This window comes from Chelonia mydas, chromosome 1, assembly GCF_015237465.2.
Source record: "Chelonia mydas isolate rCheMyd1 chromosome 1, rCheMyd1.pri.v2, whole genome shotgun sequence".
Taxonomy (NCBI): domain Eukaryota; kingdom Metazoa; phylum Chordata; order Testudines; family Cheloniidae; genus Chelonia; species Chelonia mydas.
In genome coordinates this window covers 338537879-338563719 of record NC_057849.1, presented here as the reverse complement: position 1 = coordinate 338563719, position 25841 = coordinate 338537879, and the positions used below count along the sequence as shown (strand labels likewise).

At 47.8% G+C, this 25841-nt stretch overlaps 1 protein-coding gene across 6 annotated transcripts in view; it reads left to right on the top strand.

Moving 5' to 3' along the window:
• Positions 1–15928: 15928 nt before the first annotated feature.
• The window catches only part of PODXL (podocalyxin like), a 97562-nt gene continuing 87649 nt past the window's right edge, over positions 15929–25841 (top strand). For 5 of the 6 annotated variants that reach the window (XM_043520828.1, XM_043520804.1, XM_037889369.2 and 2 more), the window contains exon 1: positions 15933–16424. In XM_043520828.1, the coding sequence (XP_043376763.1) occupies positions 16382–16424 (43 nt within the window). In that variant the 5' untranslated portion in view covers positions 15933–16381. Of the gene's footprint in view, positions 16425–25841 lie in introns of all 6 variants that reach the window. The other variant, XM_043520824.1, reaches the window with a different exon arrangement.

Sequence of the window (25841 nt, the reverse complement as noted above, 5' to 3'; positions counted from 1 at the left end):
TAGTCAATTAACTGCAGCAACCCAAACACAAATACCAACACAAAGTCTAGCGATTTTGCACCAGAAAATTAAAATTCTAAAAATATCCACACAAGCTCAACAAATAATGGTGCACCATTAGTATAATAGTTTTAAAGGCTGGTCCCCCTCATAAACATCAGTTTTAAATATTATAATTCATCCCATAATTGTTTAATTTAATTAATTAAAATAATGTTTGTCATAATGTGCTTTATATGCTATTAATTTTTTTAAAAAACACCTCAGATTAAAACCACAAGCCCAAATTGCTTTGCAATACATTGCCTTAGAACAATGAAACAAAATGTGACCCATTTACTATATTAATATTAAAGGAAACAGTTCATGGGGATACTTAATTACCAGGGGTGCTCAGCACCTGAGATTTAAGTGTCATCCAAAAGAAAGTGAGCCTGATTCTGTTTTACCAGTATAACTGATGGGCCAGATTTTCTTCAAGTGCAAGCAGACTTCAGTGGAGCTTTGTGATTTATTCCAGCTGAGGATCTGGCCCATGGCTCAATGGAGTTCCTGATTTACACCAATGTCAGAGGAGGATCAGGCCATAAGTGGGGGGTGGGGTTCCATGCAGCCCAAATCTGGAGAAATTATTGCTGCTCTTACAACTTGTTGTTATGGGTTCTCATTACAACAACATATTTTAAAATCACCTCCCAGGGAAGATAGATAGCTGAGCAGATGGGCTATGAATTGACCATTTTTGCTCTGGGAAAGCCCTTTGAATCCATCACGGGTCAGTAGCAGGTCTAGGTTGTTACCATCTATATGAAATGAGTTTGGTGGGTCTCAGTCGACATCCCCAAAACTCCCTTTGCATCTTGCCAGCTGTCTGAGCAGACAGACCAAGGACTCACTGGGCCATGGATTGAATGAGCTCCAGGGTGGAGCTGAGTACCTTGGTGATGTGCTGTGATAGGCGCTGGCACTGCCATCATCTGCTCTGTACGTGTCCTGTGGGCAAACATTGGACTTGAGTCTCCTGGGCTATAAATCTGGCACCTTTTAACAATGTTGTGCGCGTTTAAAAAGAATTAATTGTCTCTCATGCCGTAAAATAACCCAACCCAGCCAGGAGAATTCATTTTCTTTTATGACTCATGTCAGTGGTTAGTGAGCAGGTCTCAGTGAAGCCCCATTTCGTGTTCCTGTGCATTAAAAATGCCACATAAAAACAAAATGTGCTGTGAGTTGCATTTATCTTTACTGGGTTGAAGGGATTAAAGGGTCCTTTCTGCTAGTGATGGCTGCATGCAGTTCCCATTAATGCTGACGAGTGTTCCACTAGCTGGATGATTGTCCCCGAAAATTAATCTTTACTAAAATGAGAGGGAAGGGGTAGGAAGCTCTTTTCATTACAAACATACTTCAATTCGCAATTCCCTTCTAATCTGCTTTTTATGCGTGTTTTTTAATACAGGCCACTTCAGCATAAAATATTGAGCATGCTAACAAACAAGGAGGGGAATACATGGAGGAGTTTGTAGGCAGAAGCATCCAATTCATGGAATAATAATATTTTGCATTTCTGCAACGCTCAAAACACTTTACAAACATCCATGAATTGTTTCTGGTTAACCCCACTGTGCAGGAGGGTACTCTGATCTGCATTTTACAGATGGGGAAACTGAAGTACAGAGTAGAGGGGCGTGGGGAAGCCCTTTGCCCTAGGTCTCAAAGCCAGTCAGTACCTGGGCTAGAAATATGACCTAGGTCTCCTGACTCCTCATCCTGTGTTTTTAAACACCGGATTATCCTTCCGACGGCAACATTAAATTTGTTTTCTCAGCGTTACAAAGCCTGCTAGCCCAAAGGCCATTAATTCAGTGGGAATTGGACTCCTCACTCCCTCTTATGCCCCTCTGAAAATTTCAGCCTAAGCCTGTTTGCCAGGATGTTGTCATTTATATACTAGAGGTGGGATCTTCCAAAGCGCTCAGCTGTCAATGGGAGTTGGAGGCCTTTGAAAAATCCATCTATGTGTACAACTGGAAATTCAACAGAATTTTTCTTTTTTTATTGGACAAGAGATACTAATGAATCACTGACGGGCCACCTTTTTTTGACAGTATTGTTGGGCCGTTATCATGGCTAGACATCCTGGGAGAAGTGAATCTTGCAAAGGACAGGGTTGTGGCTGGGCAAACTGATTTAGGGAGGCTATTCTAGGCACTAGGGACAGCTGTAGGAGGTGTTTGGGGGAGAAGCGGATGAAAGTGTCTGCCACCATTGCCCGAGAGCAGGCGGCATATCACAATGTAGTGAGATAAGAGACTGCAGCCAAATTGTGAAGGACCTTAAGGTTAAGAACCAGAAGCCAGGGACTGTCGCTCACCATGGGGCATCCTTATATTGAGGCACCTGAAAAAGAAGTTTGTGTCTGATGGGATCACAGTCTGGGACTGGGGCTCCTAAGCACTACCCCAATACGAATAATAACTGTCACTGGCATATTCCTGAACTGCAGCATCTCCCCGCCAGCCTGGTCCTCTAACCCTGCTGCTTTCTAGCCCCCTCCCCCACACTGCTCGAACCCTGCCCCCACGCTGTGCGGGACAGTGCACTCAGTGGTGTTGTGAAGCTAGAACGCCGTTGTGTCAAGTTCCAGCTCTGCTCCGCTGTTGAATTGTGCTCGGCACTGTACAGACCCAGATGAAGAGACAGTCCTTGCCCTGAAGAGTTCACAGTCTTGCAGATTGTAAGACAGACAATGGGTAGAAGAGGAAACACAGAGATCAATGGCTGAGCCAGGAATAGAAGCCAGGTCTCGTGATTACCAAGCCAGTGCTCTACCCACTGGACAACATTGCCTCTCATGCTCTGGCAAAGCCCTAATCAAGTATCAGCTTCAGCCACGTTATCAATGGATGTTCATTCGGGGACAATAAAAAGAAAACCACAAAGTCTCTCTCCCCATGCTGTAGTCTTAAAGAGACCAAGCTCATTTCTAGTAACCCAATGCACTTTGTTATAACAGTGCAATGTGGTTAATGGAGAGTGAAATTGGAGAAGAATGTGGGACGTTTGTGCCTTTTCTCTCTAAAACAAATAGCGAATTCCTCTGGGCGGCTGGAGGAATTAAACAATGATCTGTTCCGCCAGGGTTTAAGGTGTTGCTGTGGCAACTTCCAGGCTGTTTGTGGGCAAATCCTAGTCAAAGAGGGAAGAGGAGGGAGGGAAGTATCATTGAAAGAAATGTGACTAAGGAGTTCTGAGAGCAGGGTTTCCCCAGCCGGGTGGGTTTATGTTTGCTCAGAGTGGAGAGATACACATCACTCTATGGGCAGTTTTCATTTCAATCCAAAAGTCCTGGTCTGAAGCCCATTGAACTCAATAGGAAACTTTCCACTGAATTCAATGACTTTGGGTTTGGGCCCAAAAGGCCTAACTCAGCTGGTGGGGACGCTGATGGTCCCTAGTTCAGCAATGGGGGAGGGGGAGATGAAAAGCCCAGAGGCCCTGCCAGCAAACGGATCTCTGCAGTAACTGGCCGGGGGTGTTGAATTGGGGCTTTTGTGATGGGAATTACATAATTTGTCAAAACGGCAATGTGACTTTCCACTGGCAATGGCTTTGTAAAAGAGACACCTATTTAGCTGCACGAGTGAAAGAGACATGCAGAAATACAGGCCTCCTCAAATGGCTATTTTTAACAGTGGAAAATGTGTCTAGCCGCCTGCCCGCCCTTCTTAATGGACTGCTTGTTTATTTTTCTAATGCTTTTCTCTCTTCTCTCCCCCTTTTTTACATTATGCAAATGTTAGTTAGCACTTATGAAAGGGACACACCAGTCACACTAGGCAGCCACAGAGGAAGCACAGCAGATGCTGCATAGAATGCCCCCATTGAGCTCTCCCAGTGCAATGGATCGCTAATCTGCAGCACGCCCACTAGTCCAGGGGTGCTCAGTTACTGTTTGTCCAGGTCCAAATTCTTGGTCAAGGTATAATCATAGAATATCAGGTTTGGAAGGGACCTCAGGAGGTCATCTAGTCCAACCCCCTGCTCAAAGCAGGACCAATCCTCAATTTTTGCCCCAGATCCCTAAATGGCCCCCTCCAAGATTGAACTCACAACCCTGTGTTTAGCAGGCCAATGCTCAAACCACTGAGCTATCCCTCCCCCCCCGCATCAAGGTCTAGACTCCAGAGAATCATTTGCCACAGCCCAATAACAAAAATCATAGAATCGTAGGGCTGAAAGGGACCTCAAGGGGTCCTCTAGTCCAGTCCCCTGCACTCATGGCAGGCTTAAGTATTCTAGACCATGCCTGACAGGTTCTGCTCTTAAAAATCTCCAGTGATGAAGATTCCACAACCTCCCAAGGCAATTTATTCCAGTGCTTAACCACTCTGACAGTTAGGAAGCTTTTCCTAATGTCCAGCCGAACCCCGCCTTGCTGCAATTTAAGCCCATTGCTTCTTGTCCTATCCTCAGAGGTTAAGGAGAAAAATTGTTCTCCCTCCTCCTTGTAGAGACCTTTTATGTACTTGAAAACCGTTATCATGTCCCCTCTCAGCCTTCTCTTCTCCAGACTAAATAAACCCAATTTTTTCAATCTTCCCTCACAGGTCATGTTTTCTAGAACTTTAATAAATTTTGTTGCTCTTCTCTGGACTTTCTCCAATTTGTCAGCATCTTTCCTAAAATCTGTCACCCAGACCAAGACACAATACTCCAGCTGAGGCCTAACTGAGCAGAGCCGAAGAATTACTTCTCCTGTCTTTCTTACAACACTCCTGCTAAAACAACCCAGAATGATGTTTGCTTTTTTTGCAACAGTGTTACACTGTTGACTCATATTTAGCTTGTGATCCACTATGACCCCCAAATCCCTTTCTGCAGGACTCCTTCCTAGGCATTCATTTTCCATTTTGTATGTGTGCAAGTGATTGTTCCTTCCTAAGTGGAGTACTTTGCATTTGTCCTTATTGAATTTCATCCTATTTACTTCAGACCATTTCTCCAGTTTGTCCAGATCCTTTTGAATTTTAATCCTATCCTCCAAAGTACTTGCAACCCCTCCCAGCTTGGTATCGTCCATAAACTTTATAAGTGTACTCTCCATGCCATTATCTAATTGGTTGATGCAGATATCGAACAGAACTATGTAATGATAATAATAAGTAAATAAAAAGGATTTCGCAGTCCATTCAAAAGCACCTAGCAGTCCCGATTTGGCCCGTGGTCTGCCTATTGACTACCCTTGCAGACTACTCCAGTTCTGCCCCTCCAGACTCCCTGCCAATGCGAATGAATCCTGACATGCAGCAGCTTCTGGTATGCCAGTCCTTACTCACCCACCACATCCCTGCCAGTTTAAACCAAGCCTGACCTGTAACAGCCCCTGCTATTCCACTGGATTTCATCCACACACAGCTTTGCCAGTGCCCCTCAGTCCTGGCCTGCTCTTCCAATCAATTTAATTCAATCCAATCAACAGTCTAGTCATTCCTGTGATGCAGATGAAAATCTTGAGGCTAGAATCTGGACTGAGATCACCAAAGTCATTTCTAGTGGGCATAATTCTGATTTGACCCAGGTCTTGGGTCCAGTTAGATCTGCATAATAATAATAATCATTAATAATTTATTTTGCAGTATTGTGGACCAAGTACTAGCTGCTTCCCAGACACAGCTGGGAACACAGTCCTTGCCCCCAAAGAACTGGCAATTTTGACTTCTTTATATTGTAGATTGTAAATCACTTTGAAATTATTCAGTATGGAAGGTGCTAGGTAAATGTAATATAGATGCATTCTGTTTGTCTGATATGTGCCAAGGATTGTCCCTGACATCAGTTTGGTTCTTAGGCATTGCTTCATGAAGCTGCTCCTAATACACACACAATGTACTGTGCATGGCAAAAGTGTCTTCCACAGTGTGGGATGCGTGCATGATCGAATTATTATTATTATTTATTTGATTGTAGCATTTAGAGGCTCCGGTCGACACCAGGCCTCCGTTGCACTAGGTTCTATAGGAGTAAGAGACAGTCTCCGTCCAGATGAGCTCACAATCGAAACAGACAAAAGGTGGAACAATAGAAGTACTATTATGCCCATTGTAAATACGGAGAACTGAGACTCAGAGAGATTCAATGACCAGGAGTCTGTGACAGAGCTGGGAACTGAACCCAGATTTCTTGGGGTTCAGCTCGATGTCTTAACAGCACCATCCTTCCTGTTGTTATTACTTCTTCACTAGCGTGCCCCAAGGCTTCCCCATGGCTATGAGCGAGGGCCTTGTGTTACGTTGCTAACGGGATTGCTTTATGGAACAGTTCCTACTTACAAGGCATTGTGCATATCAGGACATGACAAAAGTTTCTGGTGCTGCGTGAGATGCGTCCTACACAATAGAACCCAAATCTCCTGACTCGCAGTCCTGTGCTCTGACTACTACACCAAACCTCCTCCCTAATTTCTACCTTAAGACCCTCTGCCCCTCCTGCTTTACTACATTACCTGTTGTTGTTTTTTTGCAACTCTGCTTCTGAAGGCTCCCGTCCATAAATGTTCTCTTTTCCTTGGGGTTATCTGCCAGCCAACTGTCGGACTGTAGATGTGTTTGCCTTTTGCAGGGATCTCTTCATCTTCCTGAAATAGCCTGTGGTTATCTTGACCCTCAGTGGCAGCCCGTGTTCTTCATTCTGTTACTCATCCCATAGGTAGCAGGTTGGCGCACTTCAGCTCATCATCCTGCCTTAATCCCAAGTTTGAATTCCAAACGTTATTACTTTGGGCCCTATTGCACAAATAAGATAGGTGGTGACATTCAATAAAATTGGATTGCAGGGAAGCTTGGACAGACAGTTAAATTATCCAAGCCTGGATCCCAGCCCAAACTCAGGAGCTAGCACTTCCGTGATGTACAGGTTTTCCTCGTTTCAGAGTAGCAGCCGTGTTAGTCTGTATCCGCAGAAAGAAAAGGAGGACTTGTGGCACCTTAGAGACTAACAAATTTATTTGAGCATAAGCTTTCGTAAGCTATAGCTCACTTCATCGGATGCTGTAGCTCACGAAAGCTTATGCTCAAATAAATTTGTTAGTCTCTAAGGTTCCACAAGTCCTCCTTTTCTTTTTGAGGTTTTCCTCGCTAGCTACATGCCGATGGAGGTAAATACTACAATGGTTTTGTCAATGTCAGTCAAATCTGATCGCAAACTTGAATGCAGCCCTAAGTGAATTATGCGGGACAGAGAAAGTACAGCTCTGTTAGGTCATGTGGCCCGTCTCTCCCCTGAGGCAGCATTGTTCCCTGTATTCTATTTTCCAGTGCTTCGTCTAGTCTAGTTCTAAATGTCTGAAGTAATGAGGCTTCCATCACTTCCCCGGGGAGACTATTAAAGAGTCTAACAGATTTCACTGTTAAGAAGTTTTCCCTAAAATGCAGCCACCATTCTTCTTTTTGTAATTTCAGTCCCATCATTCCTTCTTATACTCCTTTGAGCAACCATGGGGTCTACCTGTGTAAAGCTCCATTTCACATCCCAGTCCTGCTATTTTACAGAATCTTTAACTAAATAAGTAGAACACAGGAGGTTTGCTTTCTACGAAACCTCCGTGTGTGCACAGATGAGTGTATATGCACGTGCACACGCGTGTGCGCGGTATTGCCAACCTCAAGCATTAAACATGATGAGATTGTCTTGAAAATCATGAGATTTAACAAAATAATAATAATACATGTTGGAGTTGTTTATGTGCCTTCTGGTCTCTGAGACCTTGGGCCCCACTAGGGCAGCGGTTCTCAAACTTTAGCAACCCGAGGACCTCATTTTGATTTAAAATTTTCCATGCACCCCGCAAGCCCCCTGCTCAGCCCCAGACCCCACTCCCACTCCACCCCTTTCCCCAATGCCCCACCCCCGCCCCACCTCTTCCTGCCCCCGCTCCACCCCATCCCCTCCTCTTCCCTGTCTCTTTCCACCCCCTCCCCCGAGCCGTTCCGCGGTGTGCTAGAGGTACTGGGAGGGAGGGGGAGGAGTTGAGGGAGGGAGCGGGAGGAGTTAATCAGTGGGGCTGGCGGACCCCCTGGAATACCCTCATCCACGGATCCCAGTTTGAGAAATGCTGCACTAGGATCATGGTTCAAGTTTTTCTCCACCACCATGAGGTCTGGAAACTTACATTTAAAAAAAAAAAAAAAAAAAAAGCAAGATGAGATTCTCATGCAGTCAACTGACTCCATGAGCTGGGGCTTTCAGAAAACCATAAAATATTGTGACACTCTTGATAAAATCATGACCTGGCCACTGTGACCTGGCTACTGTGTTAGGTTAAATGTATAAACACCATGCAAGAGGCGGTGATACCCATGTGACAAACTCTGGAACTGCCTAACTGCATTGACCGAGTATCTTTGGCCTCCTCACCTGCACTCTGCCCACTAATCTATCGCTACTGGAACTACTTCTAAGAGTGCATAGCTCTGTACAGCTGCATTATGGGGCGGGCTGCAAAAGTAAACAGAAATAAACAAAGCCCCCATTTTAAAGGTGATCAGCCAAAGAGGGGGACATAATGCTGCTTCAGAGGTGGGGTGAGGTGTTTGTGTTTCTATATTATGTACACAAAAGCCCTCCAATGTTCATCTCTCTCCCTCCCAAAATGGAAGAGAAAGGGGATCTAATGGCCATCCTAAAGTCCAGGCAGAACCTTTCATAGACAAATATTCTGGTCACCCTGCGTGAACATCTTCCACCGGGGGATTCATCAGTGCATGGCTCTCCTTTTCTGGCTGTGTGTTGATGCATATGGCAAAACTATACAATCTGAGGCTGTGTCTATATCGGGATTTCATCTACTAGCCTAACGGCTACCTTAGGGCCAGACTGCAAATTCGCCATGGACGGCCGTGGAGTTAAGGGGTCTGCGAAAGGTTGTCACAACCAGAGAACAGTGGTTTTCAACTGGTGGCCCACGGATCCCTGGGGGTCTGCAGACTATGTCTACGATTTCCAAAGGGGTCCGCACCTCCATTCGAAATTTTTTAGGGGTCCGCAAATGGAAAAAGGTTGAAAACCACTGCCTTAGGGCATAAGTTCCAGACTTTGATGTGCCCATGTGTCCTGCTGCATGGCCTAAATAGAAACAAACCTCCCGTGGGGAGGACGAGACTGCCTCCCCGCAGGCCACTCCCTAGGGCATGAGATAGCACAACACAGCCACAGCCACACCCACTCAGGCTATTTGTTACCAGCTTTACAACACAACTAGTGAAAGTAACTCACCCCTCTCTGCACAAAGCCAGCAAATGAGCATGGTTCTGCTGCTCTGCATACAACTCCCAATAAATCCATTTGAGTAGGTGTGATAAATGAAGGGGACGGGGGGTAGCTCCCTTTTATAGACCCAGCCAGCCAGTTAGCTATAAAATCCCTCTTGGTAGCTGTTCTCTACTTGCTTTACCTGTAAAGGGTTAAAAAATCTGACTGCATGCATAGGTAAAAGGAAGTGAGTGGGCACCTGGCCAAAAGAGCCAATGGGAAGGCTAGAACTTTTTAAAATTGAAACAAGACTCCCCTTTTGTCTGTCTGTGGTTGTTCTCTTGGAGAGGAGAGACAGGGCTGGAACTATGCTGTAAAAAGCTTTGAGCCAGGTATGAAAAATCATCAGATCATACCTAGAAATTACTCATTTAAAACCCCAGATATGTAAGTAGATCAGGGAATGTCTAAGAAGACACAATTAGGTTTATTTCTTTTATTTCTTTGTAGCTTGTGGATTCCTCTGTGCTAACTTCAGGTGCTTTTGTTTTGCTTGTAACCTTTAAGCTGGACCTCAAGAGAGCTATCTTGATGCTTAATTCTTGTAATTGTTTTTTTTTTAATCTAGCAAAAAACCTAAATTCCAAATGTATTTTCTTTCTTTTTGTTTTTAATAAAATTTACCTTTTTTAAGAACAGGATTGGATTTTTGTGTCCTAAGAGCACTTTGTGCATAGGTTGTTTACTTAGCTGGTGGCAACAGCTGATTTCCTTTGTTTTCTTTATCAGCTCTTCCCCGGAAGGGGCATGAAAGGGCTTGAGGGTACCCGACAGGAAGGAATTCCCAAATGCGCCTTCCTGGGTTCTAAAAAAGGTGGGTTTGCACTTGGGTGGTGGCAGCATCTACCCATCCAAGGTCAGCAAAAAGCTGCAACCTTGGGAGTTTAATCCAAGCCTGGAGTGGCCAGTATTAATTTTTAGAACCCTTGTGGGCCCCCACCTGCACTCAAAGTGCCCGAGTGGGGAATCGGCCTTGACAGTAGGTTTCTCCCTGTTCTCCATGTGCCGACACAGTACAACTGCTGCAGCATTAACGCTCCATTTCCCAATACACAGCAGCCTTGTGAGCCACTTGTGATTTTAAAACTGGCCTGCTTTTACCACGGGCAGAAGTTTGTTCCGGCTATTGACTGTTTCTGCATTTTTGCACTCAGAGTCCCATGTAAATGGGCACAATCAGACAAGTGTGGACAGTTAATCATGAGCACAAAATTCTGCCTACAAAAAACATAAACTGGTGCAGAAAATCTGTCTGATCCTGTAGTTCCTATGCCAGTAAAAGTCTCATGGTCTTCAAAATAATACGTACACTGACTAATACACTGATCTGGCTCCAAGAGCAGCTAATAAATGTCTGGCATAAACATTACTAGGCAGTATGGCACAGCTAAATACAGTGGGCCTGATTCAGCATGGCATAGATCCAGATGGGCTGGTGTATCTCTTGATTCCAGTGCATGTACACTAATTTCCTGAAGTAACATGCTGGTGGCTCAGGCCCAATGGGGTGCATATGTAGTGAAAAAAAAAAACGTGCCCATCGCTAGCACTAGGGGGCCCTGATTCTCACTAGAGTTAATCAGCATAGCTCCATTGGTGTTGGCCCTGTGTGTAATAAATGATTTCATTAAAGAGGCAGCCGATACACATGTTGTGCTGCTACATTAGTGGCATCCTGGGCTGGAAGCTGGAGTCCCCCAAATTCTCTATTCTTTCTTTCTTCTCCTTGGATCTTCTTTTTCTTTTGTCTTTTCTTTATTGTCTTGAGTTGGCTTTTGTAACGTCTCCCCGTGGATGCATCAGCAGCAGTCTAAGAGAAGTTTCAGAGTAACAGCCGTGTTAGTCTGTATTCGCAAAAAGAAAAGGAGTACTTGTGGCACCTTAGAGACTAACCAATTTATTTGAGCATGAGCTTTCGTGAGCTACAGCTCACTTCATCGGATGCATCCGATGAAGTGAGCTGTAGCTCACGAAAGCTCATGCTCAAATAAATTGGTTAGTCTCTAAAGTCTAAGAGAAAGTCCTTTTGCAAAATCATTGGCCATGCCTGTGCAAGGGACATCTCTGACACTGTACCACAATGGAATTCCTCAGTGTTAAGGATCCACCCGGGGTTCTGTTATCTGCGCTCATTTGAAACCGCGCAACCATCTGAAAATACTTTCCATGCTTGGTCTGAGCCCAGAGGTGATATTTTTCTAGAGAGTCGGAGGACAAAGCGTCAAATTAAAATATACTCTGATTTTTAAAACCGCTACGTATTTTGTTCACTCCCCAAATGGCTGATGAAAAGCACTCGATCCTCAGCAGTCAGTCCTCGTGGAGAAGTAATGTCCTAGGAGAATTAGTACTGCCCCTTCCCTTCTTTGGGCTTGTCTTCACATTCAGCGCTACAAGGGTGCACCTACACCAGGAGAAGTTCTCCCATCCACATCACACTGTCTGCACCGGGCGGGAGTGAGGGGGCTAAGTCAGTAGAGCTCCGTCGTTCAGAGGTGTGGATTTTTCACACCTCTGAGCAATGTAGTTATACTGATATAGGTCTGTATTGTAGACGAGGCCTAACTCCAACTCGAAATAATCCAGATTCTCCCCCTAGGGGTCAGGATGCAACACTTGCACTCTGAGAGATGGCCAGACTCTGAGAGTCATTTATTTGATACTGGAAAGATGTGGGGCATAAATATTTGTAAATTCTCTAGGTTAGGGTCTGTTTTTTCATTATATGCATATACTGTGCCAAGCACAATGAGGCCCTCATCCTTGATTGGTGGTGTCTAGGTGCCACCTCAATGCAAATAGTAAATAATAAGCATGTTTAATTTACCCACATGCCTCTTCTCCCCATCTACACTTCAGATATATGTCCTTAATACTCAGGGCTTGTCACTGAAATGCGCCATTGTAGTGTTTCAGTGTAGACAGTACCTATGCCAACAGGGGAGGAGGGATTCTCTCATCGGCGTAAGGAATCCACCTCCCAGAGAGGCAGTAGCTAGGTTGACAGAAGAATTCTTCCATCAACCTAGCCCTGTCTACATTGGGGGGTTAAATCATCTTAAATACACCGCTCAGGCACCTGGATTTTCCACACCCCGAGTCATGTAGTTAAGTCAAGCTAATTTTCCCATGGAGACCAACCCCCAGGTTGCAAAGTATTTCCAAAGACCTCCTACAAGAGTGACAATATTAACATCCTGGTTCTCAGGCTATAAACATTTAATTTCTAGTTTATATGGAAAATTTATACATAGGAGAAAAGTTGGCATATGTTAAAACAGGGCAAACTTTAAAGGAAGAGAAATCTCCTTTGAGCAGTGGTCCCTGACTGGGAAATACCTGCCTCCATCCTATTATTATTTATTGAAGCTAAACAAATTCAGAATGGAAATAAGGGGTGCATTTGTAAGTGACAGTAATTAACTATTAGAACAACGTACCAAAGGTTGTGGAGGGTTCTCCTTCACCGGCTATTTTAAATCAAGACTGGATGTTTTTCTAAAAGATCTGCTGTAGTTCAAACAGGAATTATTCGGCGGGAAGTGCTATGGCTTGTGCTGCGCAAGAGGTCAGACTGGATGATCACAGCGGTTCCTTCTGGCCTTAGAATCTATGAAGTTATGAATTTTTCATTATTGATTTCTATGGCAGTAGCATCTGGGAGCCCTGGGACCAGGACCCCATTGTGACAGGTGCTGTACAAACACAAAGCAAAAAGACAGTCTCTTCCCCGAAAGAGTTTACAGTCTAAGTATATGATCCCATTCAAATAAGAACACTATAAGGTGATGTTTCAAAGTCTCTTCACATTAAAATAAATAAAAATAAATTCTTGGACTTGCTGTCGAGAATGTGTGTGTATGAGAAGGAAAGTTACCTTTTGCACCATAAAATCATAGAATTGTAGGACTGGAAGGGACCTCGAGAGGTCATCTAGTCCAGTCCCCTGCACTCATGGCAGGATTAAGTATTATCTAGACCACCCCGACAGGTGTTTGTCCAACCTGCTCTTAAAAATCTCCAATGATGGAGATTCCACAACTTCCCTAGGCAATTTATTTTAGTGCTTAACCACCCTAACAGTTAGGAAGTTTTTCCTAATGTCCAACCTAAACCGCCCCTGCTGCAATTTAAACCCCTTGCTTCCTGTCCTCAGAGGTTAAGAAGAACAATTTTTCTCCCTCCTCCTTGTAACAACCTTTGTAACCTTGTAACAACCATGGGCGGCTGGTGAACGAGCCATTGGGGGAGGCTAAACCCTGGCCCCTCCCCCTCTACCCAATGCCCCGCCCCTCCTCTTCCACTACTGCCGAAGCCCAGAGCACATGCCCCCGCATGTCCCCAGTCCTGGAGTGCTGGGTGGGAAGCATGGCTGGAGCACCGCCAACCCCAACATGGTGGGCAGGCAGCACTGCCAGAGCGCCCCCAGCCTCAGCGTGCTGGGCGGGTAGCGTGCCTGGAGCGCCCCTAACCCCAGTGCCGGGTGGGCGACATAGCCGGCGCACCCCCAACCCCAGCACCAGGCAGACGGGCAGTGTGGCGTGGCCCCAGCCCTAGACCCCACAGCCCCGGTCCTTGTGAGCACTGGCTCCAGCCTCTCGGCCATGGAAGAGCGCTGGGAAGGGAACTGGAAGCAGGCAGGAGGGGTCTGGGGCGCATGGGCGGGGTCACGTCAGGCTGTTTGGGGAGGCACAGCCTTCCCCAACCTATGCTACTCACTGCCCATGGTAACAACCTTGTAAAAACCTCAGATTGCAGTATCCAACGTTGGCTGCTTTTTGGACATCTGTCCTTAATTTAATTTTTGATATCACTGAATCCAGATTGTCACTGGACACGTTAGTGATATGTCTGGACTTCCCAGAGAGAGGGGATAGTTCAGTGGAAACCTCTAAGCTTATTTCTAGTCTCCTGGTAGCAGCAAAATACGACGTCGCTAAATGTTAGATAAAGACCTTCCAGCAGCAACAAATAAATGTAGCAAATGTTGCCTTATTGCTACGTTTATTTTTCACATATTACTTATTTTTGTGTTCTTGAAGAAATAAAAATGTGGGTTTTTTTAAATGTTCAAATCCTAGTTGTTTATGCAAGCAGCATTTGAAAATGCAATTTGTGGGCAGGGAGTTTGATGGAGGTAGGGTGCCCGGATAGCAAGTGTGAAAAATCGGGACACATTCTTTTCAAGAGGGCGTAGAGTTGTGTATATAAGATAAAGCCCCTAATACTGGGAGAATGCTGATGTTATCGGGACATCTGATCACCCTAGATGGGGCAGTACTTTGCACTGAAATAAAGCCTTGGGCGCTTCTGAACTGTCCCGCCATCACAGAGCCATGTCATTTGGGGGTGGCCTTAGAAGTATTGTGTCATTTACACTTGCTCAAATCTGTTACTCATTCAAATTAAGAGGAATTTTGCACAGTGCGGGATGAAGGCTGTTTCTGGATCTCAGATAATATATACTTAAAAACATGCATATTATTATTTGTATTGCGGTTGCACCTAGGAGCCTGTCATAGATCTGGACCCCCATTGTGCTAGGGGCCCTATATACACCAAGCTAAAAGTCCCTGCCTCAAGGAGTTGGCAGGTTAAGTACTACTGAGAGTTGGTATCGTTGAGTCTGGTTTCGATCAGTGGTGATGTGCGTAAAACTTTGATTCATAACGTTTTTCATACAGTTTCATCTGTGGAAAGTAAAACCAACTCCAGCCCCCATAATCCTTCTGGTTTTTCTGTTACCACCAAGGGAAAGCTTCACACATCAGTGAGCAGTGGGGGAATGTATGGGAATAGCAGTGAGCCTCCTGCATACTCCCTGCTACCTTTGCACCCATGCAAACGGGGAGGGCCCTACCAAGTTCACGGCCATGAAAAACATGCCACGGCCCGTGAAATCTGGCCTCCCCGGTAAAATTTACTCTATATTATACAGAATTCATGGCGGAGACCAATGTTCCTCAAATTGGGGGTCCTGACCCAAAAGGGAGAGTCACAAGGTTATTTTAGGGGGATTGCTGTGTTGCCACCCTTACTTCTGCGCTGCCTTCAGAGCTGGGTGGCCAGAGCGTGGTGGCTGCTGACGGAGGGCCCAGATCTGCAGTCAGCAGCGCAGAAGTAAAGAGTGGCAATACCATACCCTGCCATCCTTCCTTCTGCGCTGGTGCTCGCGGTGGCTCTGCCTTCAGAGCTAGGCTCCTGGCCAGCAGCCGCCGCTCTCCAGCTGCCCAGCTATGCACGCAGCAGTGCAGAAGTAAGGGTCGCCCTACTGCAACCCCCCTGTACCATAACCTTGTGACCTCCCTCCCCACACAACCCCTCTTTGGGTCAGGACCCCAACAATCACAACGCTGTGAAATTTCAGATGTAAATAGCTGAAATCATGACATTTATGGATTAAAAAACCCTATGCCCCTGAAACTGACCCAACTGGACTGTGAATTTGGTAGGGCCCCTACCACCAGCCCTAAAATCAGCAAGTGGGAAGGTGGGACCTGCAGTGGACAGGCCGTTGCTGTGGCCAATCAGGGCCGGACGGGGGCGGCCAGCCATTCAGGAGGCAGGGTTGGGCGAAGCGGACCAATCGCTCGCCCCTGGCTCAGCCGCTCGGGAGTGCGGAGCGGTGCCCAGGCTGGGACCCCGCAGGGCTACGCAGGGCAGCGGCGGCGGCTGCAGCATTCGACAAAGGCAGCTGCGGCGGGCGCCTGGGGGCGCAGGGAACCCGGCAGGGGGAGCCGCGGGGCACGGCGGGCAGAGGGCGCTGCCGGGCGGGGAGATCCGGAGCGCAGCGCCGGGCGCAGGAGCAGGCGAGTTGCCCCGAGCCAGGCTCCCCGGAGCCCCCCAAGCCCCGTGCAAAGCGGGGGTCGCAGAGGCTGCTGGGGGGCAGCGAGGGGGCTGCAAAGCGGCGCTAGGGACCGGCGCCGAGCAGCTCCACGGGCGGCGGGCGCTTCTCACCCCGCCCGAGCCCCGGTGCATCGCACAGAGCCAGCCCCCTGCCCAGCCTCGGCGCCGGCCGTCCCCGCAGGGCTGCGGGAGAGAGAAACCTTCAGCGGCGATCCAGGGAGGCACCATGCGTTGCCCGCTCCTGCTGCTCGTCCTGCTCTGCTGCAGGGGTAAGTGCCAGTCTCCTTCCCTGCCCCTTCCCCGGGGGGCAGCAGTGCCGGCCCCGCAGCCCGCTGGTGCATGGGTACCCCCAACGGCAGCCTTGCCCTCTCCCTGCGCCGGGTGGGGGCCAGGAGACCGGCTCTGGGAGGAAATAGGGAGTTATTCCCAAGGCTGCCAGCCACGGGGCTAACTGCAGGGATGGATCCTCCCCTGCCCCTCAGAGAGGCACCAGGCTGAGACCCAACAACTCATTGCATGTACGCCGCCAAAGGGTAACTGCTGACGCACGCCGGAGCTGAACCGGCAACCTGGTGGTGAAAGGGGTCTAGCATCACGCTGGCGAGCCCCTGAACCATCCAGCTTCCTCGGGCAGAGACGGGTTAGTTTATGCTGCAGTTGATCGTAGCTGCCCCAGATTGGGTTAGGAGGCATTGGCTCAGTGCAGTCCGGGCTGAGTGAGGGGCAGGGCAGAGTAAAGCTCAGGCTGCCGGCGGCTTTGATCCTCTTCCAGGGGAGCAAAGCAAGTGGAAATTTAGCAACAAGTAAAAGGTGTTTCTCTCTCGCCCAATGGCTCTCCTGAAGCCTGCAAATCTGTTGGCGTGTGCTGCACGTCCAGCAGACACTCCTGGTTTTGCTGAGTTAGAAGTGGAAATGGCCCAGCCAGACAAAAGTAGGAACACAGGTTACCCTGTCTGCATAGTAATGCTTTGCATCTATATAGTGCTCTTCATCCCAGAGGAATCCAGAGCACTTTATGCCGTTATTCAGTAATTGTTACAGGAATCAATTTACCCCATGCTGAAATGCAGCCGTCTCCAGGGTGGAATGGGGCAGCTGTTTAACAGTGCCCACCTAGCAGCTTAGAGCAGGAAATAAAGAACACTGTTCTGATTTGGATCTTACACCAGTTCCAGTTTCACGCTGGTATCACTCCACTGACTTGGCTGGAGTTATTATTTTTTACTTCTTTTACAGGATGCCTGCACACCCCAAACAACATCAGGGCCCCACTGAGTCGGGCGCTGTACAAACACAGCCCTCGTCTACACTACAAATGTATGTCGGTATACCTACATTGCTCAAGGGTGTGGAGAATCCACACCCCTGAGTGACGCAGTTACACTGACTGGACTCCCGGTGTAGACAGCGCTGTGTAGACAGGAGGGCTTTTCCCGTCAACACAGCTACTGCCTCTCCAGGAGGTGGAGTACCTACCCTGATGGGAGACGCTCTCCTTTCGATGTAGGGAGCGTCTTCATGAAGCCCTACAGCTGCACCGGCTGCAGCCCAGTGAGTGTAGACAAGCCCTGAGGGACAGTCCCTGCCCTGCAGAGCTTACAATGTAAATGGACAAGACAGATAAAAGGTAGGAGGGAAAACAGGAAAAGCATCTTACCTGAGGTGACGGCAAGTGGGTGGCAGAGTCAGGAACAGATCTCCTGACTTCCCGTGCAGTGCCCTAGCTAGAGCATCTCTGTTTGCTTACCCTGACTTACGCTGGCGTGAGTGCAGTTGGAATCAGGACCCTATACCAGGGGATCTGATGAGATGAACTAATGATCCAGACTTGGATTCATCCAGGACTTTGGGTTTAACACCCCATACTCTTGTGAAAATTGCCGTAGGATCTTTAATGGGCCCCAAGCCACCAAGACCTCAGTTGTATGTCTCGTCTGAAAGGTGCGTTTTAAAATGCACTCACAGCATGAACCATTTTAAAAGAAAAATAGTCTGAAAGGGAATTCCTCCCTTTGTTGAAAACGGGAGGAAGGGCGAGAACAGCGAAGGCGTGCAATATTTCTTGACATTAAGAGGGAGAAAGGATGGAAGAAAGTGAGTGAAGTCCTGTGCTAGAGGATGTCTTGCAGTGAACTCTTTGCCCATTGACGGCTTGCCCTCACTGCTAAAAGCTGCGTTTTTTTACGTTGCAGTAACTATCCCAAGTTCAAAGCACAGTGAAGGTCTGCCCCAGGCAGAGGTGTAGGGTTGAGCTCAGCGAGTTTAATCTTCCACTAAAACTAAAGTGCCCTGTCTTCAGTGTGTTTTCAGCGCAGGAGCTATCCTGCGGTATAGTTATCCCCCGTACAGAAAGCACCACTCTTTTAGCAGTGGAGACCAGCCCTGAGTCAACGAGTGCAGGGAGGTCAGGCTGTTATGAAAAGGATTGAGGTGTTGAAAAAATGATTTCTCTTGTTGTTTAACATGAGAGGATTAGGCCAAACTCTGATCTCAGTGATGCTGGTGTACATCAGAAGTAACCGCACTGAAGTCAGTGCAGCCCCTTGCACTTTACACCAGACAGAACCTGGCCCAGCAACGCCTCGGAAGATTTTTTTCCCAGGGTTTCGAGTCAAATCCACTTTGAGTTGTAGGAAGTGGGGTTTAGGGCTGTGCTGGTGGGTGATGGTGATGAGGGGAGGCGTTCTGATGGCTCGGTTATATTCTCTGTCAAGTGATCCTGCTGGGCTCCTCTTGGCTGCCTCACAGCGTCTCCTTTCATAAGCTAGTGCTGTTACGGTTTGAAATCTGTCAACTGCAGGTACTCTTGTACTTTCCCTTGTGTAGAAAGGGTGGATGGTTTTCTTTAATTTTTTTTTTTTAAGGGCCAGATTGGGCCTCCCTTACACTGACTTCAGCTTGCCCAGCGGATTACACCATTTTGTGAGCCATACCTAATTCCATGAGCAGAACCCGTTGTAATCAATGGGTGCGCTCAAGGAGCAAGGACCCATGCGTGTCAGGAAGGGTGGCCAACCCTGTCCCTTATTTTCCTAAAGAAGGAAAGAATTGTGGGGGAAGGAATGAAAATGTGCACTTTTGTTTTTTTAAGGAAAAGAAATAACTGGAAACCGCAAGGGGCTTGTTTGCCCTCTGCCTGACTGCGTGTGTGGCCAGCTATAGCTGTGCAGAGGGGGTGTGAAACACTATCACCTGTGCACACGAGTGGAGGGTTCTGATTTGGCAGTGTTCTACCCTGGCTTCGCACAGCGGTAAATAAATGACAGCACAGTGCACAAGGCAGCTCAGCATCAGGACTATGGTGTTGCAGGTTTAAAAACACCGCTGTTTTTTGCTAAGGCTGTTTTCCTATGTAATCTGGGCCCGATGCTGAGCTCACACCAGGGTGATCCACTGGTTTCAATGGAGCTACTCCTGATTGACACTGGGGTAGGTCAGATCAGAGTCCGGCTGGCACAGCATACACATGGAGATGGTCTGAAGCATAATTTCCTCAGATTCAGACAATCTGTTGAGAAAGGCCCAAAGATGCCTGTTTCAGCATGTTCATGGGACGCTTGTTAGATTTTTTAAATTCCATTAGAGGATATGGGGGTGGTGTTGACGTGGGAGGAAAAATTTGACCCCTTTATCTTTAGAATAAAAAGAATCAAAGCCTCAAATAATCTTTACTGGAAATGGCAGGACTGGATTTTCCCTATAGGCCCGCTGCTCGCTTAATCTAAAGCCATCACAGTCCCTTCACCCAAGGTTTAAACTCGTGTCTCTAAAACTCCCCCTCTTCAGTCCCAGAGCTACAGCATTTCCAAAGAAGCCAAAGGTTGGTTCGATCTAAGGGTCTGTGCATGAACTGCTGAAACTTTGAGTGATCTTGCTTTTCATTCAAATATTCACGATATTTATTGCATTATAGGAAGGGGCAACAGGCTGCTGGGAGGGGATTGTGGTCAAAACAGGAGAGTCGCCAGGGTGGGGCTACACTAGGAACAAAGGTGGATTTTTTTTTTTTAAACACATTGGCAGACGAGTGTTAACTAACACATTAAATTGTAATGTGGACAACACAAGTTGTGGTTGTTACTTGTGTTAGCGGGTGGAGGTGGAGTTGGGACTCCGGCATTCTGTCCCCGGTGTAACCTTCGGCAAGTTCCTGAAATTGCGCTGTGCTGGTGATTCCCCAAAGAGTGAAATGAATACAGTAACTGTATACCCCTCTTCCCCGGGTGGTTTGGAGGCTTAATTAATGAATGGTTTGCAAGGCACCTGGACGTCCTTGGATGAAAGGACCTGTAGCGATGCGACATCGTAGTTTATTTTAATTCCGGGGGGTTTCTTTGAAGAATTGTTATTATTATTCATGCCGGTGGCTGAAGTGATGCTGCAGCTGTTTTCTAAACACTGTACATGAGCCTGGCACCTGGTTTGAAGCTCTGTGAAGCTTTGGGCTCTAGCCCCTGCGTTTGTGACATACACCCTGTGGGGCTTGTGTGCGTAGGGCTTTTTGGCAGGCGTATGAGATTAATTAGGGTCAGTGAGATCTCTGAGGCTGTGGAATAGTTTCCCCATCACTTGTGACATTAAAACCGTGGGAGCTTGCAGTCAAGAGAGAGATCCCCCCCAACAGTGGATGGGGTGAAACCCACCCAACGTGGCAAATCCTGCAGATCTTGAGACTTGCAGAAAGAGACTTGATGCTGGTTAGCTACTTCCCAGGGGAACCCCCTTCTCCTCTGGCAGTGGGGCGCCTTTGAGAGCCGATCCACTGTATGTACGTGGGGGAGATGAGTGTTTTGGCAGATGGGGACAGCACAGAAGACAGTGCTGAACCCCATCACTATTATCTACAATGGGGAGATCCCTGTGGGTAGGAGGGGAGATGAGAGTGGGGAGAATGGCTGCTTCCCCTCCCCTCCGCACACATGCCTCAGAGCCCCACTGATTTGGGTCAGAGGAGCGTCTGAAGGATCAGGAAGAAGGAGGCTGCTTGCAGCGGACCCCCTGGCTGGATTCTGATGGGTTTGGCCTGCTCTGACGTGAGCAGAGAGGACTGCATGGAGCCTACGCTTCTGAGCCACTCCACTGATTCGAGTGCAGTTCCATCTGCCTGCAGCAATTCTGACTTTGTTTCCTCCTCATCTGGGGCACCAACCGTCCCATGCAAGAGTCTCTGTCTGTGCCCAGCTGCTGTCCCTGTGTCCAAGGTCCTCTGTTTACTCTGTCACCGAGCCATCAAGCTGTCAGTTTGCTCCTGTGCCAGCCTGTGCGGGGGAACTACAGCTGCACGCAGAGCGTGACTGTGTTCTGACAGAGCAGGGAAAACCAAGGCAGGTTGGGGGGATGCTGTGAGCATCATCTGAGATGTTGCACCCTTTAGAACTCAGGGCAGCGGAGGTGAGTGCTGCCCTGTCAGAGTGCCAGCTCCGAGCACGGAGGGCCCTGGGGGGAAGGTGCCAGATGCCTTACCCATTCACCTGGGGGTCATTGTGATGGCCTGGCTAGTGAGAACGTGCAGGGCAGCGCTCTGCTGAATGGACCTGGAAAGGCCTAACTGTGTATCATAGGTCCCTTCACCTTAGGGTGACCAGATCAGAATAGTGAAATATCGGGACACATTGGGGTGCTGTCAGCCCTGCCCACAGTCCACCCCTGCTGCTCCCAGATCCTGCCCCAGGTCCTGCTCGGTCCCCCCTCCAGCACGCCCTTCATCATCCCCCGACCTGCTGCTGGCTTGCTGTAATGCTGTATCCCTCCTCAGTCCCCCACCCACCGCTCGCATCCTTACTCCCCTCCACCGCTCCTGCTGCTGGCTCGCCGCTCACCTCTTCACCCACCCGCCTGCTACTCAACCCTACGGTGCTGACTTCCCCTCTGCCCGGTGGGTTCTCACCCCGCACCGCCCTCGCCCTGCCCCCATTCCACCCCTTTCCCCCATGTCCCCGCCTCTGCCCTGTCTCTTCTCCGCCTCCTCCCCTGAGTGCGCCGCATCCCCGCTCCTCCCCCTCCCTCCCGGAAAGTCCAAAGTGCCGCCAAACAGCTGTTAGGCGGCGGGAAGCGCTGGGAAGGAGGGGGAGGAGTGGGGACGCGGCACACTGGGAGGAGAGAAGGAGGCGAGGAGAGGGGAGCTTGGCTGCTGGTGGGTGCAGAGCACCAGCTAATTTTTCCCGGTGGGTGCTCCAACCCCGGAGCACCCACAGAGTCGGTGCCTCCCTCCCGCTTACCTCCTTTCCTGAATATCGGGACAAATGGTGTCCTGATCATACATCAATCGGGACGTGGGACAAAGGGTTAAATATCAGGACATTTGGTTTTATCGGGACATCTGGTCACCCTACTTAACCAAATAGAGATTTGCCTTCTACGTCAAATAGAAGGGGGTTGTGCTTCTGGAGCAGGAGGATCTGAATTCTGCCTTTGCTGCCACCTGCCTTACCCCTCCTAACCTCGCCCAACACTGGAGGGTAAAACAGGTCCAAGCTGGTTCCTTCTCAGACCATTCTTATCTCCCAAGCTGAGTGCGTGTATACCACCCCCTTTCTTTCTGCGAACTTCTGTCTCCGTGACCAGAGAGGGAGGCTGATAGCCTGGGGAGATCAGAACAGCTCTGCTGGGTGTGATAGGCCCTACACTGCTAGGAGCTAACGACATGCGGGGCTGAAAAGTCCCCCAAAATGTCTGGCTATCACTCATGCTGCTCCTGGCTAAGTTCAGATCATCCAAGATCCAAACATCCTGGGACAGTTAAGAATTTGAAGGAAGCAGGGAACAGACCCAGCCAAATTACTCGGTGTATGAGAATGTCTGGCCCCATCTAGCTCTGTTCACTTGTTTGAAACCCTGGTAACTTTTTCCTTTTACATGCTTGCCCCGATGTCTGTTTTCTAAGAGCCTGATTATACCCATTGCTCCTGTGGCTGCCCTAGGTAGCTTCTTCCATAATTAGCCACTTTTCCCTGTTTAAAAAAAAAAAGTTTCTGAATTCCTGGAGCGCCTGCCCTTTCCTTTAGGAAGAGTTCACGACCCCACCCTCTTGTTATTTTCATTGACGGGGGTGCAAATAGCTCTGGGGCGTCTATTGTCTCCGTTCCCCCTCTTGTGAATTCTGCGCACCTCCCAGCGGTTGTCTCTCAATGTCCTATTTTCTTCAGAATGGTGACCTTGTTTGTTTAGCTTTATTGAATTGCTAAGATCCTGGAGTATCCAAGTCACTTACGTTTTCCCTCCCTGTGCACAATCTCTCTTATATAATAAGATGAGCTGAGCTGCAGGCAGTGTGCACCTTGCTAATATCTACCTGCTGTTGAATCTCGTGTGTCCCCATCCAAGGGACACAAGGCTATATCCCACTGAGTCGGCACGACCCAGCCGTGTCATAGGCATGTTAATGGAATCTCGTATTATAGCATGGATTGGTGCTTTCCACACAGGCAAGACTAAGCTATGTTATAACTGTGTACTATTGTGATAAATTTGTCTCTGCAGATGGACTCTTAGCATAATAGTCAGTCACCAGCTGCTTCAGGTTATTTTTCTGGTTTCTCTTGTGATGTTCTTTGCAATAAATTAATGTCATAGAGAAGGTAAATTTGGCATCCCTTTTTTCGCCCTTTATATAATAACAAGAGGACAATATAATATAATAACAAGAGGACAATATAACAACAAGAGGACAATATAATAATATAATATAATAACAAGAGGACAATCAATTACATTGAAAGGCAACAAATTTGAAACTGGCAAAAGGTAGTACTTTAACACAGTGCCTAGCTACCTGTGGAACTCACTGCCAAGGGAGTCCATTGATCCATTAAAGAAAGGATGGGGATATTGAAACATAACCGTAACATAATCTTGTCTTCTGACAGTGGCCAGTTCCAGGTGCTCCAGAGGGAATGAACAGAACAGGTAATCATCAAGTGATCCATCCCCTGTCGCCCACTCCCAGCTTCTGGCAAACAGAGTCTAGGGACACTATCCCTATGTATCCTGGCTAATGGCCATTGATGGACCTATTGAGCACATCCACTGTTCCCATTAGTTAGGATAACAATGATGAGGGTCATATAGCGTCATGCTTCAGGGCATAAGCCAAATGCTCACTGGGGGGCTTCGGAAAAACTTCTCCAATTTCTATTACTTGTCCATTACAGGGATTTTAGTGCATTCTTAGGTATCTGGGGCTGGCCATTGCCAGAGACAGGAAACACAGTTAGATGGGCCGCTGGTCTGATCCAGTTTGGTAATTCTTATTTTAAAATCTAGCAGTTCTCCACCGCATTGTTGCGTGAAGCTAAATATATGGGCTCCACCTGGAGCTGATTTGATCTGTCTTTTTGTTGTTGTTTCCTCCCAAATACCTTTCCCCAATATTATCATCAGACTTGTCCCACTCTTGAAACTAACACTTTGTGGTCATTTATATACAACATCCTGGCCCTCAGATTGACTCTTGTGGCTACTCCCCAACCTGCTGCCTTCCCCCTGCTTTGAATAACTGCCCCATCTGATTGTTTTGCCATTGCCAGGATTTTCTCCTTACATTTTTAAGGGCATTAAGTGCCTGTGAGAGTTGCTGGCGTGAAGACCTGGAGATTGACGCTCTCTATTTAGCCAAAGAATGGGCAGCCTCGAGGTAAGTTTCCGCTCTGTTGCCCTGCCAGCGTGCCTCATCTTTGACCTGGAGAGACCGTATGGATGGGCAGTCTGGTCACCCTCCGTGGCTCCGTGCTTGCACTGACAGATTATGTACTCTGGTCATTTTATTTATTGGCTGCACTGCACTTTTAATTCCCTAGGAGTTTGCTGGAGATAGCAGCCATTTTGTGGTTGGTTCAGCTGCAGCTTGTTGCAGAGGAGACACTGTGCTCTTGCTCGCACTGGTGGAGACTTTACTTCTGTTCTTTCTTGCTTTGTTGTTTTTTTTTTCTCTTCATGTAAACTCTAAGTTCGTGGTTGTGCTTTGTGTGTGGAGAATGAAAACTCTCTTTAAGACTTTCACCGGGGGTGGCCAGAGTTCATTCTTTTTGGGGGTGGGGGTTGTGATGTGGATGGACACTTCTCTGCAAGACTAATGCTGTGTAGTAGATCACCAAGAGCTGTCAGATGATCGCAGGTATTCTGCACTCCTAACCTAGGCTGGAGTTGAATCAGACGCTTAGAAATGCTGCAGCCAAGCCCCTGAGCCACCTAGTTCCCATGCTGTAATTGTTTCCTGTCTGTAAGGGTCTGTTTACACTGCAGTTAAAAACCTGTGACTGTCCTGTGCCAGCTGGCTCGGGCTAAAGGACTGTTTAATTGTGGTATTGATGTTTGAGCCCAAGGACCTTGCGAGGTGGGAGGGTCCCAGAGCGCTGGCTGCAGCCTCAGCCTGAACATCTACACTGCAGTTAAACAGCCCCTTAGCCCAAGTCAGCTGGCACAGGCCAGCTGTGAGTTTTTAAATGCAATGTAGATAGTCCCTCAGACACATACTCAAGCAGACTTGAGTCTGCACCTGAGAGATGCTGAGGTCCTGCTACTTCTACTGAAGTCAATGGGATTTGCCAGCACCTCACAGGCGCAGCCCGTACCATATGTCAATCATGAGCTTAATTTTAAAATCCCTCTCCTTTTCCTTGTACTAAATATTATCATTTTGTCCCTTCTCCCAGCCTCCCCTGCCACTGAAGTGAGGTTTTTCTATTTCT